We start from the raw sequence: 15,024 nt of genomic DNA on the forward strand, positions 1-15,024 counted from the left end.
ACATGTTCTTGAAACCTAGCTCCTTCAACATTGAGAAGTTTTAACTAAGTAATCAAAGACCTGATAGAGATGAGACCTAAAACTTTTATTTTCCTGGAGGATAAGCCTTTGTTTGCATTGTCTTACCAAGAGCAGATCAACAGTTCAAGAAAACTTGTCATTTGAGCTGAGAGAAAAGCAGAATTTCAACCTTATACCAGTGTACTTTTAAAATTTCATTCATCTTAACCTGCTACAACTTTCTTTTGCTTTCAAATTTTGTCCCAAAGCCATTTTTTCCCCAAATAACCAGTCTCACTTAGGACAAAATTACTTTCTTCTACCCTCAAGAAAAGTGTATTTTCATTCTTTATATCTTTCTTATATACCTCCTATTTTCCTATATACAGGGTTGTTTTCTTTGTTTTCATCAGTCTTAAGTACATTTACCAGAATTTTAACTCTTACGAAACCTTAGTCTCCAATTGAAGACTTAGTAACCAATTGAGAGGTGTTTACATCAGAATTTTTAAAAATTTTTTACATTTATTTATTTTTATTTTTTTATTGTACTCATATCTTTTGTTTTTTTTTTGTTTTTTTATATATGAAATTTATTGACAAATTGGTTTCCATACAACACCCAGTGCTCATCCCAAAAGGTGCCCTCCTCAATACCCATCACCCACCCTCTCCTCCTTCCCACCCCCCATCAACCCTCAGTTTGTTCTCAGTTTTTAACAGTCTCTTATGCTTTGGCTCTCTCCCACTCTAACCTCGTTTTTTTTTTTTTTTTCCTTCCCCTCCCCCATGGGTTCCTGTTAAGTTTCTCAGGACCCACATAAGAGTGAAACCATATGGTATCTGTCTTTCTCTGTATGGCTTATTTCACTTAGCATCACACTCTCCAGTTCCATCCACGTTGCTACAAAAGGCCATATTTCATTTTTTCTCATTGCCACGTAGTATTCCATTGTGTATATAAACCACAATTTCTTTATCCATTCATCAGTTGATGGACATTTAGGCTCTTTCCATAATTTGGCTATTGTTGAGAGTGCTGCTATAAACATTGGGGTACAAGTGCCCCTATGCATCAGTACTCCTGTATCCCTTGGATAAATTCCTAGCAGTGCTATTGCTGGGTCATAGGGTAGGTCTATTTTTAATTTTCTGAGGAACCTCCACACTGCTTTCCAGAGCCGCTGCACCAATTTGCATTCCCACCAACAGTGAAAGAGGGTTCCCGTTTCTCCACATCCTCTCCAGCATCTATAGTCTCCTGATTGGTTCATTTTGGTCACTCTGACTGGCGTGAGGTGATACCTGAGTGTGGTTTTGATTTGTATTTCCCTGATAAGGAGCGACGCTGAACATCTTTTCATGTACCTGTTGGCCATCCGGATGTCTTCTTTAGAGAAGTGTCTATTCATGTTTTCTGCCCATTTCTTCACTGGGTTATTTGTTTTTCGGGTGTGGAGTTTGGTGAGCTCTTTATAGATTTTGGATACTAGCCCTTTGTCCGATATGTCATTTGCAAATATCTTTTCCCATTCCGTTGGTTGCCTTTTAGTTTTGTTGGTTGTTTCCTTTGCTGTGCAGAAGCTTTTTATCTTCATAAGGTCCCAGTAATTCACTTTTGCTTTTAATTCCCTTGCCTTTGGGGATGTGTCGAGTAAGAGATTGCTACGGCTGAGGTCAGAGAGGTCTTTTCCTGCTTTCTCCTCTAAGGTTTTGATGGTTTCCTGTCTCACATTTAGGTCCTTTATCCATTTTGAGTTTATTTTTGTGAATGGTGTGAGAAAGTGGTCTAGTTTCAACCTTCTGCATGTTGCTGTCCAGTTCTCCCAGCACCATTTGTTAAAGAGGCTGTCTTTTTTCCATTGGATGTTCTTTCCTGCTTTGTCAAAGATGAGTTGGCCATACGTTTGTGGGTCCAGTTCTGGGGTTTCTATTCTATTCCATTGGTCTATGTGTCTGTTTTTGTGCCATACATTTATTTATTTTTGAGACACAGAGAGAGACAGAGCACAACTGGGGGAGGGGCAGAGAGAGAGGGAGACAGAATCTGAAACAGGGTCCAGGCTCTGAGCTGCCAGCACAGAGCCTGACGTTGGGCTCAAACTCACAAACCATGAGATCATGACCTGAGTTGAAGTTGGATGCCCAACCGACTGAGCCACCCAGGTGCTCCCAGAATTTTTTTTATATGGTAAATTCATGAACCAATTAAGTACAAAGCATGTTTTCCAATAGATCTGAAAAGCCTTAAATTTCTCAGCAATAAGAAGTTAAAAACACAAATCTGTGTTCAATCATCAAAGCTTTAGCATCCCATTCCATTTGGAAAGTTTCAGGTTACCAAGGACCTTGAAAGTTATCTTAACAATTGCCCATGAAAACTTAGAGACAGAAAAAATGAACTGTCATTAACAAATTGCAACAGAGATAACATGAACTTATTTGATCTTTGCTGATAACTTTAAAGACAGGTCCAATAAACTTAAATTAGTTTAAACATCGAATATGTTTCACCTGCGTCCACCTAAAAGTCAATCAATTTTTCCCCATTGTCAATTTTCATCTGGGGCACTAGTGGAGATATCTGAAATGGGTGGTCCAAGGTGGGGGTGGCGGGGTGGACTTTGCTCCTTGACTTGGAGGGTGGGACAAGGAGCCAATGGTGCCTGAGACATTGAGGATGGTATAGGACCACACCCAAGTTGGTGCAGAAACATGAGGGGGAGGGGAAGGCAGAAGCAGCAACTGCTTGGGAATGATTCCTTAAAGTCCCTGTCCCGAGGTAGACTAACCACAGTTGGCTCCAATTATAGCCATTAACCTGGGAAATGAGGGAGAATCCCTCACCTCTATTAAGCAGAGGAACAGGGAGAGAGAGTCAGTGTCCCCTTTTAGTCTGGTTCTATCTCGGCTAGACTATAAGGTCCCCTTCTCGAGGTTCCTCCTGATTTCGGCTGGGGTTTTGGGACTTTCCCTGGTTGGGACACTTATTCTTTTTAATGTCATTTCCCCTTGAAGTAGGTCTATATTTATGGCTTTCTCGGCTTCCTGCTCTGATCCCTTGGAGAGCCTCTTGATAGCAGTGGATGTGGACCAGCATCTGGAGAGGGCCTGAGCCTGGTGGCAGCAACACAGACAAGGGAGGAGTTTCAAGCTCAGGGAAAGGGAGAGGGAGCCTAATGAGTCATGAGGAGGCAGAACACTAGGGGAGTGGTGGGTTGCTTCTTTGCCTCCCTGGGTGAGTCTCCGGGTAAAGCAGCTAAAACCTTTGCCTGGCTCTCCTTGCTCCGTCCCAACCCCATGATGCTCCCTTGAGGTGGAGTCACAAAGACAGAAGGACAGGGGCACCCCCTCCAATGAGGAGACCAGCCAGATGCCTGCCTGGCCATGTCCTGAAGGAACCCAGGTGACGCTCAGCCCCACAGGTCACAGCCCTGCAACCCACGATCAGAAACCACTCTGATATTGCCACAGACCAAGTGCCATCCATCACGGAATTGCAGATGGGCCCACTCAGACTCCATGGGCCCCTAAGACCCCAAGGGCACCCGCCCGTGGAGCTACAGAATTGAATTCAGCAGGCAAGTTAGACCGAGTCTCACATTCACATACACACCAGATGTTATTACATTCCCTCCCATAGAATCCCTACTTGTGAGACTTCTGAAGTCTCAGGGAGTGATCAGGTCCCCCTTCCACCCTTGTGAGTGGGCCTGACTAGATTGGGCCCCAGCCTTACCGGTTCCGACGTGGGGTCCAGGTCCTCACCTGCCAACTTTCCTGGAGTCTGGCGGGAACAGCAGAGCTGGGGCTGGCCTGAGGCAACCGAGCAGGAGACTGCCAAACTTCAGGCAGGGCGCTCACTCTTCCTTGCAATCCCTCATTCCGTCACCCCCTCACCGTTCTCCCAAATTGGTGGCAACAATGGGCCAGCGTGGTTGGGTTTACTGGTCAGGGAACCAAATTTGTTATGGAACCAGGCTGGAACACTGGCGGAAAAACCAACCAGCACTCAGAGATCTTGGTGGATCAGAGATTTATTTAACATCCACGGGCTCAGAGGAGATGGTTTCCCCAAAGATCTGAGCCCCAAATGCGAGTGGGAAGGGTAATTTATATTTATCAGCCTCCATATTGGGGGGGGGTTCGTGTATGCAGCAAAGGAAGAAGAACCCAGAGGAGGGGTCTCTAAGCTAGAGACCAGAGTTTGTTTTAGCCCCATCAGCCATCTTTGGTGTACTTTATTCACTTCTCCCACAATAGAGTGGCTTTCCTTATTTCCATCAGTCTTAATTATGTTTAGCAGAATTTTGACTCTTAGCAACCTTAGTGTCCAGCTGAGACTAAGTAGTAACCATTTGTAAACTGTTACACCAGAATCCTTTAGATGGCAAATTCATGAATGAATTAAGGATAAACCATGTTTTCCAATAGACCCAAATATTCCTACTTTCTCTGCAATAAGAAGTCAAAAGCACAAATCTATGTTCAGTAATCAATGCTTTAGCACTCCATTCTATTTGGAAAAGACCTAGATATCCAGTGAATTCAATCCCATTTATCCAAGTGTCAGATTACCAAAGACTAGGAAAGCTATCTTAACAATTATCCGTGAAAACTTTGAGATACACAAAATTAACTATTACTTTAAGTCATCTTGTTGCTAACAAATTGCAACAGAGACATGAGCTTATTTGATCTTTAGGAAACCTTGATAGAATAAAGTTTTAATTTGATGCTGGTAACTTTAAATACATATCTATCTTAGCTAAACCAACAAACTTAAATAAGCTTAAATGTCGAATACGTTCCACCTGCGTTCACTTAAAAGACAATCGATTTGTTCCCCATTGTCATATTTTACCTGGGACAGCAGTGGGGGAATCTGAAGTGGGCGATCCAAAGGGGTGCTCATTGCTCCTTGACATGCGGGTGGAAGGATGGTATAGAAGCCAGTTACTTAGGTCACAAGGAAGGTGAGGCAGAAAAGGAGCAGGGGGAGGGGAAGGCAGAAGAGGCAAAATGCCAAAAAGCAGAGAAAGAGGATTCCTGGTTCTAACCCTTGTCATCTGGGAAAAGAGGAGACACCATGTTTGTTTGTTTGTTTGTTTGTTTGTTTTGATTTCCACCAAAGTGGAAATAGGGAGTCTATGCCAGGCTAGAGAAGACGGGGAATTTCCCTGAAACAAAGGGAGTTTCAGCAGCTGCTGGAGAATATTCTTCAAGTCCCTGCTCCTAGATAGACTAACCGCGGTTGGCTCCAATTATAGCCATTAACTAGGGAAATGAATGAGGGAGAGGCCCCCACATCTATTAGGAGGAGGAACAGAGAGAAAGAGTCAGCATCCCCTTTGTCAGGGATGGCCTGTATTTCCTCTAGCAACTGAGTTCCATCAGGAGGAGGCCTGTTAGGACATCCACTATGTTGGGAGGGAGCTTACTAGCCACACACATTTGGGCAAATACATTCTGTAAAAAAAATTTTTAACATTTATTTATTATTGAGAGACACACACACACAGCATGAGCAGGGGAGGGGAAGAGAGAGGGGGAGACACAGAATCCGAAGCAGGCTCCAGATTCTGAGCTGTCAGCACAGAGCCTGACAGGGGGCTTGAACTCACAAACTGTGAGATCATAACCTGAGCTGAAGTCAGTCGCCTGAGCCACCCAGGCGCCTCAAAGTAAATACATTCTGCAACAGACCTTTTGGTCTGGGTCCTCACTTAGAACTGTGAGGGCCTGGAACTAGGGTGCCTCCGTCCATTTACCCTGTTTTCTGCAGAAGAGATCTAACTTCTTCATCCTACTAAGGCCATGCAGTGTTACAGGAAATCAGTCCTTTCCTAAATTTTGCAATCCAAATTGTTTCCAGTGGGTTGAAAAGGCATCCCAAGGATGAGTCATTGGCAACCAAGGAGAAGGTCCCATCCTCCTCCTAGAGAGAGAAAAGTATAGAAAGTCCATTACCACAAAAATCCACGCCCCTCCCCCCCAACTCCCAGGTGGCATCCCAGGCACAAGATATATCAGAGGTTCCTGAGGTGTCAAAGTGATCTGAGGCATACCTTGATTCGCTATGATCAGCTGCTAAGGACTTCTGTAGGAGGGATGCTAGTGTCCCCCTGTTTTCCCATTGCATCCTAGGCTACAAATAGGTGTGGGCAGATGGACCTAGTTTGCCTTGCTGAGAAGGCTGAGGAGACCACCGTTTTTAACCCATGGAAAACACTGGAAAAGTTTTACAAGGGGGAATTGCCCAATTTTGTAATTTAAGTAGTAGTTAGCAGAGGTCATGGACTGAAAACAGTGAAGACAGAAACCCATGATGATCTAACCTACATTCCAACACATAACATCGTTAGAGCCGACTTCGTAGGAAACATTCCCAGTTGGGTTTTAATTCAATCAGGACTTGTTTTGCCGGCACCCAGGGTAGGTCCCATAGCCAGAACTGGCTAGACCAGGGATGTGGAGAGGATCACATTAGACCGATGAGGAGGAAACCTCACACGGGAGTCTTAAGATTGGCAGCCATGCTAGTCACTTAGGTGGCTGTGCCGTGCCTAAAACAGACAATTACGTATAAGGATAGGAATAAAGAGAGGGCATCAAGTTTCTGGGTCATTTTGCCTTTCCTGACTGGACACTCACTTCCAGACAAAAGCCAGGCTTTCTCCTCCCCGTAGAGTAGCCATGGGCTAGAGGAGTATAACCTGAACAATAAACAGGAAAGTGTTCCAATAACACCATACTCCTTGAAAAGCCCCAGAAATAAGAGTAAAGGAACCAAGTTTGCACCGAAGCTCAGAGTCCAGATGAAAAGACTGACACTTCCATATTGGGAGACAAATGATAAGGTTTTAGAGTGTGTGTGTGTGTGGGGGGGGGGGTTGTTCCAGAGCTAATAGCCAAGAAAGAATTCCTGAAGATGTGTTTGGTGCAAAAAAAAAAGTGATTTTATTAAAGCAAGGAGACAGGCCCCATGGGCAGAAAGAGCTGCACTCTGGTTGTGAAGACTGACTGATTATGTACTATGAAGTTAGAGGGGGGTATAGTCAAAAGGAAGGGAGGCCTCCAGAAGGACTTTGATATGCTAAAGAGGACTCCTAATCACCTCAGGCCTTGCTATTGTCAAGCTAAGGTTGTTTTACCTCTAGTAAGGCATTTGTATTAGGAATGGTAGGGGTTCCTAGAGAAATGTTGTTCTAGTCCTTGCCTCAATTATTTGTTAATGGGTTGCAGCATATCAGGAAATTTAATTTACCTTATATTTACTTCTTGCCTTTCTTCCCTGCATCACCATGGGGGTGGGGGTGATAATAGGGCTCCAGGAAATTGAGTCTATAGACTTCTGGAGATCAGGCTATTGATAACACTGCCTTTTCTTATAATCTACTAAGATATTTGTAAACTGATGGGCGACTCATGTCCAGCATGACTGGGATCTCTATCAGTCAACCATTTGTGTGTGTGTGTGTGTGTGTGTGTGTGTGTGTGTGTGTGTTTACCTTTTCTTTGTTCTTGGGCAGCCAGAGGAATGTCACACATATCCCACCTGGGAGGGTGGAGTTCTAGCTTGTACATTGCCCTCAGTTTTCCTTATGTTCCCTCTTTACCCAGAGTCCCTTCTCTCAGGGCCCACCACCCAAAGGCCATGTTAGGCTAGCTTGTTCCCCTGCAACAGATAGAAGAGCCATTGAGGTTCTGGGAGTCTCATCTGTGGCCAGTGAGCCCTCAGGACAGCTTCAGGTTAGGCATTCCACCAGCTCTGGCCAACTTGGTGACACCTAGGAGACACGGCCCAGGGGCTGGGACCCATCACTGCCTCCCATGGACAGCCAAGCCCCCATGAGGAAAGTGCCTCCCTCCTGGACAAAGCTGGGATCAGCCATGGCGGGAGCACTTCTGGGGGTCCAGTCCTAGCCTGGGCTCCACAGTCCAAGATAATGGCCAGAGATGGCAGGTGGTATCATTGATCTCTCAAGGATGAGGCTGAGTCCTAGCACTCACTGTGACCCAAAGTACCTGGTGTCCAGAGAGGCAGGGTAGGGAGCCCCCCTTGGGGCCCCAGCCCACCACCCCTTTTTACAAAGTGCAAATGCATGGCTCGCATTGTCCCCCAGCAGGATGGAACCGGGACTTTAGCCTCAGAGTTCTACTCTGTCAAGCTGTCTTATTTGTGGCTGGCATGCCTAGCTTGGGGTTTCTGTCCACTGGGCCCACAGGAGGGGCCAAGTCCCTTAGGGGCCAGCTGAAGTCTGGGTTCACCTTGCCAATGGGGCATGGATGAAATGGAGCAATGACTCAAGGTATGAATGATGTGGCTTTGGAATGGTGGGGATTCAGAGCTGACAGCCAAGAAAGAATTTTTGAGATATCTTTGGTGCACAAAAAGTGATTTAAAAAATTTTTTTAATTTAATTTATTTTTTAAATTTAGATCCAAATTAGTTAGCATATAGTGTAACAATGATTTCAGGAGTAGATTCGTTAATGCCCCTTACACATTTAGCCCATCCCCCCCCCACAACCCCTCCAGTAACCTTCTGTTTGTTCTCCATATTTAAGAGTCTCTCAAGTTTTTGTCCCCCTCCCTGTTTTTATATAATTCTTTCTTCCCTTCCCTTATGTTTATCTGTTTTGTATCTTAAAGTCTTTATATAAGTGAAGTCATATGATATTTGTCTTTCTCTGACTAATTTTTGCTTAGCATAATACCCTCTAGTTCCATCCATGTAGTTGCAAATGGCAAGATTTCATTCTTTTTGAATTGCCAAGTAATACTCCATTGTGTGTATACACACACACACACACACACACACACATATGTATATGTATATGCATACAAATATACCACATCTTCTTTATCCATTCATCCATTGATGGACATTTGGGATCTTTCCATACTTTAGCTATTGTTGATAGTGCTGCTATAAACATTGGGGTGCATGTGCTCCTTTGAAACAGCATCCCTGTATCCCTTGGATAAATAGTTAGTAGTGCAATTGCTGGGTTGTAGGATAGTTCTATTTTTAATTTTTTTGAGGAACCTCCATATTGTTTTCCAGAGTGGCTGCACCAGTTTGCATTCCCACCAGCAGTGCAGAAGAGATCCTCTTTCTCTGCATCCTCGCCAACATCTTTTGTTGCCTGAGTTGTTGATGTTTGCCATTCTGACAGGTGTGAGGTGGTATTTCATCGTGGTTTTGATTTGTATTTCCCCGATGATGAGTGATGTTGAGCATTTTTTCATGTGTCAGTTGGCCACCTGGATGTCTTGTTTGAAGAAGTGTCTATTTATGTCTTTTGCCCATTTCTTCACTGGATTATTTGTTTTTTGGGTGTTGAGTTTGATAAGTTCTTTATAGATTTTGGATACTAATCCTTTATCTGATAAGTAATTTGCAAATATCTTCTCACATTCCATCGTTGCCTTTTAGTTTTGCTGATTGTTTCCTTTGCTGTGCAGAAGCTTTTATTTTGATGAGGTCCCAGTAGGTCATTTTTGCTTTTATTTCCCTTGCCTCTGGAGACATGTTGAGTAAGAAGTTGCTGTGGCCAAGGTCAAAGAGGGTTTTGCCTGATTTCTCCTCAAGGATTTTGATGGTTTCCTGTCTTACATTTAGGTCTTTCATCCATTTTGAGTTTATTTTGGGGTATGGTGTAAGGAAGTGATCCAGGTTCATTTTTCTGTATGTTGCTGTCCAGTTTTCCCAGCACCACTTGCTGAAGAGACTATCTTTATTCCATTGAATATTATTCTTTCCTGCTTTGTCAAAGATTACTTGGCCATACGTTTGTGGGTACACTTCAGGGTTCTCTATTCTGTTCCATTGATCTGAGTGTCTGTTTTTGTGCCAGTACCATACTGTCTTGATGATTAGAGCTTTGTAATACAGCTTGCAGTCCAAAGGTGATTTTGTTAAAGCATGGGGACAGGACTCTTGGACAGAAAGAGCTGCTGCACTGGGGTTGTGAAGAGTGACTGGTTATATACCATGGGTTGGGGGAGATAAAGTTAAGAGGAAGTTTCTAAAGGGATTTTCATATTCTCAAGAAGACTTGCACATTACTGGAGGCCTAGATGTTGTCAAGCTAAGGTTGTTTTGCCCTCTAGCAAAGCATTAACATAAAGACAGTAAGGAATTCCTGGAGAAATGTTACACTCCATTTTTGCCTCATGTATTTGTCAATGGGCTGCAGGTCATAATGAAATTTAATGCCATGTGCCATTTCCTTCTTGCCTTTCTTCCCCATATCACTATGAGGGGGAGGTTGATACTGGGGCTCCAGGAAACTGAGTATAGGTTTCTGGAGATTAGGGAATTGATAAGATTCCATTTTTCTCCTAATTTACTAGAACAAGGGTAAATTAATGGAGACTCAAGTCCTGCAAACCTGTGATCTCTATCAGCTAACAATTTGTTTTCACTCCTTTCCTTTGTTCTTGGGCATCAAGGAGTGCCTGAAGAATGTCATACATATCCCACCTAGGGGAAGAGGCATGCTAACATGTGCTTTGCCCTCAGCTTGCCTTATGCTCCTTCATAAGGAACACTCCCCGGTAGGTCTTTGGTTGTGGGGTCAGGGAAAGGGTGTCTCACCTTGTGCCAAGGCCTAGGGTGGGTACCTGGGAAGGCCAGGATCTGAGCTCCATGAGCAGCACAGGGTACACTCTGTCCTTCCCTACCAGGAATGTCCTCTTTCAGCTGAGTCCCCTTCCCTTCCTTTTGGAGACCCACAAAGCAGCATGGGCTCTGTTGGTGGGAGGCATTCTCTGTTTTCATTAGGTGCAATAAGGGGGCCCCACCGCACTTACCCCACCGTGTACTTGGGCCAGAGCAGAGAAGCTCCTGGAGGTCAGAGATGACAGCTGGTCCAGATCACAGACCCCTGACCACACACAGTGCTAACCAGGGGGAAGAGACTGTGGAGACAGTCACTGTCCCTGCCAGAGATGTGGAGATATGGGGAATGCATCCTCTAGCCTCATGGACCTTTCTGCCCCTCATCTTGCATAATCCTGACCTAGGGGAAGGGCAGAAAGCTTGCCATGATCTTCAGCATGAGATACTAGCAATTGCCTCACCCTTCCAGGATTTGGCAAAGGCTATGTCGCTCCACCCTGGGGTGAGCCATTGGCCACAGAGACCATAAATAGCATCCCCCCAGAAGCCTCCTCACTCATCCCCTCTATCAGGGAATATCTGGAGTGGTGCCTGCTTCCTCAGCCCTGAAGTCATGGCCTTAGGTCTCCTGTGGCTGAGCCTTGCCCTGCTGGGGGCCCTGCAGACCCAGGCCCAGGACTCCACCCCAAACCTGATCCCAGCCCCGCCTCTGCACAGGGTCCCTCTGCAGCCTGACTTCCAAAATGAGCTGGTAAGGGGCCTGGAGGGGCAGGTGCAGGGAGGCCCTGAGAAGAGTGTGAACAGAGGGGAGGAGAGACAGGATGGGCTCAGACTTTAGCTCAGTCTGCCCTCTGGTGCCCTGATGGAAGACACACCTGAAACCTCCAACAACATGCAACCTTGCTGACAAGAGGGTTAGCTGAGTAGACAGACTCCCCTAGTCTACACTTTCTTCCATAATCCCTGTAGTCCTTGCAAGGTGGGAACACCTTCAGGCCCTCTACATAATGAGGAAACTGAGGCTCAGGGAAGCTAGCTGGCCACTTGCCAAGGGTCACCTGGTCCCTGACACACTCAGTGCTCCCACCTGGCCTGATGGGCTACAGCTCCACCAGGATCATCAGCCCAGCCTGTGTGGCCAGTCTGGGTCCCAGCAGCCCAGTTAGAGGGGCTTCTGGTTGAGGCCCAGGCTGCCTAGAGGTGCCTGCAGGGATGGAGCAGGAGGGTCCCTTAGGGCTGCTCCTTGCCCTGCCTATCACCAGCCCCCATTGTAGTTCCAGGGGAAATGGTACATCGTAGGATTGGCAGGGAATGCATTTAATAAAGAAGAACACAGCCACTTGAAGATGTATGCCACCACCTACGAGCTGAACGAAGAGAACAGCTACAATGTCACCTCTATCCTGGCCTGGTGAGTGCCACCACCTCCTAAGGGAGCATGGGGGACCTACAGGACTGCCTTGGGGGTCCAAGAAGCAGACTAATGTCTTAGCCAAGGGGTGACCAAAGCTGAAAGATGATCATTCGTCCTACCATTGGGTACTGGATCCTTGTGCTTATTCCTTCTTTCATTCACTAGATCAACATTTCTTGGTCACTTCAGCACAGACACAGTAGAGTACTGAGGATGGACAGAGACTCTCTACCAAAGAGAGCAGGGTGTCCTAGAATGGGAGGAGGGTCACTGGATCTAGCGTGGAATCCCACCTAGGACATTCTTAAGGGCTTCTAGGGAGGTGGTCTATGGAATGGGCCTTGAGGAACCAACCTGCGTCAGTAGAAGGCCTGGGACCTTCATGGCAGGGCTGCTGGGCTGAGTCAGAGAGAGCCACTTCTTCAAGAAACAGCAAGCCATTTCATGGCTGCCCTGAGCAGGAGCTGATGAGCAGTGGGGGGGGGGGGGTGGCCACAGTGGCAGGGGCCTCAGGTACTGGTGAGGAGTGGGTATGGCTGCAGCAGGGAGAGGAATGATGGTGTGCAGCCCAGGAGGCTGATCAATCATAGGTGGAGATGACCAGAGTTTGGGGCAGATTAGGACCTAGAGAGGGGAGGCAAGGCTTACCCAGCTCCTCTGGGTTTCTGGATTTGGCACTTGGGTATGGGGATAGAGCATCTGTCATTGAAGGGTCCGAAGAGGGGCAGGTGTTGGGATATCGGCTCTGGAGTGCCAGGGGACTAGATGTTGGCCCAACAGCTAAGGGAGTCTTTGGCATCCAGCAGACTGGAGCCTTGGTGGTGATTCCCCCAAGAATGGTTATAGCGGGGTCCCGAAAGATAAGAATAGAGGACATGGGCACTTGGGTACCTCAGTTGGTTAAGCGTCCAACTTTGTCTCAGGTCATGATCTCACGGTTTGTCGGTGTGAGCCCCGCGTCGGGTTCTGTGCTGACAACTCAGAGCCTGGGGCCTGCTTTGGATTCTGTGTCTCCTTCTTTCTCTGCTCCTCCCCACCTCTTGCTCTGTCTCTCTCTCTCTCTCTCTCAAAAATTAATGAAAATGTTAAAATTAAAAAAATATATATATATGGGACAAATGCCTTGGTGTGAGGAAAAGTATGGAGCAAAGGCTGCCAAGGGGAAACAGCCCAGAAGAAGGAAGGACAGTAGGTGCTGGGAGGGAGAGTATGGGCAGGTCAGAGTGGGCTCAGGGCAGAGTTGGCAGGGAGAGGCAGGGATGGGCTCAGTGGGGAAGAGCCAGGCCCATCTGAGGGGTGGGGAGTGAGGCTCCTGCTGTGGCACGGTGGGCTGTCACCCTCTTACCCACCCATCTCTTGCTTCCACAGGAACGAGACCTGTGACCACTGGCTCAGAATTTTCATCCCAAGTTCACAGCCAGGCGAATTCACCCTGGGCAACATTGAGCGTGAGTCCCAAGTGGATTGGGTCTCCAAGGTCACTGACCTTCCTGTCCCTCCACACAGATGCCAACCTGTGGAGGTCGGGGTGGAAGCAATGGCTCCTTCTACCTGGCCAGGGCAGGCTAATTCCTTAGTGTCTGCCATGCAGGTTACATTGGAACTCAGAGCTACACTGTACGAGTGGTGGCCACAGACTACAACCAGGTTGCCACGGTGTTCTTCAAGACAGTTTACAAAAACCGGGAGTTCTTCAAGATCACCCTCTATGGTGGGTCTTACCCCCCTGGGGCCTGGCTCTTGTTTGTGTTGGGGAAGAAGAGGCCCACAACACCCAGCCCCCAAGGTTACCTACACTCCGAGCCCTGGGAGGTGGGAGAGGGATCTGTGAAAAGAGAGGTGGGGAGGGGTCTGAGGCATCATTCATGGGTTCCACAATATTTATGGGGCTTTTGCCAGCCACTCACCAGCCATCTTGGTCACAGGGAGGACCAAGGAGTTGACCCATGAGCTGAAGGAAAACTTCATTAGCTTCGCCAAAGCCCTGGGCCTCACCGATGACCACATCATCTTCCCTATCCACATTGGTAATCACCAGCTGGTGACAGGAGAAGGGTATATGGGTACTGCCCAGGCCTGATGTTGCCTCACTAGAGAAGGGGAGAGAGAAGGGAGGCAGGGCCCTGCTATAGTCACTGGAGCTCCAGGAGCCACTTTGGGTTCAAGAAGACCCTGTCACACCCAGGGTTCTGGTTCCCAAGTTTCCTCCTTCACAATAGCTCAGTCCTGCCCACATGAGAATTACACATTTAGGGCCAAGCTTCCCCAGTCTCCTTTCCTGGTCATTTCTCCCTCTTCCTCTTCCCTGCCTGGCCTGTTTGTCCTGGACCACCTCCCCCTTTGCCCTGGGGCTGGCTCACCACTGACTTGGCAGGTGCCCTTGTCCTCAGGCAGCCTGGCCTGGGCAGGTGCCTCCCCAAGGCTGAGGGTGTGTCAGGACTCAGCAGGTAAGCAGGCAGAAGACTTGGTGCCCAAGCAGGAACTTGGCTGAGCCTCACCTGCCTTCTTTGGAGAATGGGTATCACCCAGGTCTGCTTGTCCTCAGGCCTCTCCTTCAGTCCCCTTCCCTATCATCTAGTCCTCTGCTGTACCATCCCTGAAGGGAAGCCCCAGAGCTTCTGTGACTGGATCCAGGACAGCCCAGGGGCAGTGCAGGGGCCCTGGAGGTCAAGGATCCCACACACACACCCCTGCCCATGCTGACCACTTTGTCCTCCACAGATCAGTGCATCGATGAGTGAGCAAAGGTGTGGTAAGTATGGCTGGAGAGGGGGCTGATGGTAGCCAGGGTGCATCTGGGAGGGGGTCCCAAGTCTGCCTTTGTCCCACCTGCCCAGCACCTCTTTATTCCCCTGACTCCCTCTCAGGTGCCCTCTGACTCTCTCCACCCCATCCCCCTCACGTCGACCTCTGCTCAGGGCATTGTCCAGCTGTCCCCACCACTCTGGACACCAGTGAGAGATCCAGGGGACCATTCTCA

General features: G+C 47.4%; 2 protein-coding genes across 2 annotated transcripts in view; both read left to right on the top strand.

The window, feature by feature from the left end:
• Nucleotides 1-14,797, top strand: part of LOC124526877 (neutrophil gelatinase-associated lipocalin-like) — a 38,807-nt gene extending 24,010 nt beyond the window's left edge. The window contains exon 6 of the mRNA XM_047100078.1: nt 14,766-14,797. Coding sequence (XP_046956034.1) covers nt 14,766-14,785 — 20 coding nt within the window. The 3' untranslated portion in view covers nt 14,786-14,797. The remainder of the gene's footprint in view (nt 1-14,765) is intronic.
• On the top strand, nt 11,244-14,785 carry LOC124526887 (neutrophil gelatinase-associated lipocalin-like). Its single transcript, XM_047100090.1, has 6 exons — nt 11,244-11,381; nt 11,905-12,041; nt 13,413-13,492; nt 13,636-13,755; nt 13,970-14,071; nt 14,766-14,785. Exons 1-6 carry the CDS (start codon nt 11,244-11,246, stop codon nt 14,783-14,785), a joined length of 597 nt encoding a protein of 198 aa, XP_046956046.1.
• Nucleotides 14,798-15,024: the final 227 nt, after the last annotated feature.

The sequence above is a fragment of the Lynx rufus genome, unplaced genomic scaffold (genome assembly GCF_022079265.1).
Source record: "Lynx rufus isolate CCGP_SWC_20201006 ecotype Redwood Valley unplaced genomic scaffold, mLynRuf1.p SCAF_10, whole genome shotgun sequence".
NCBI lineage: Eukaryota > Metazoa > Chordata > Mammalia > Carnivora > Felidae > Lynx > Lynx rufus.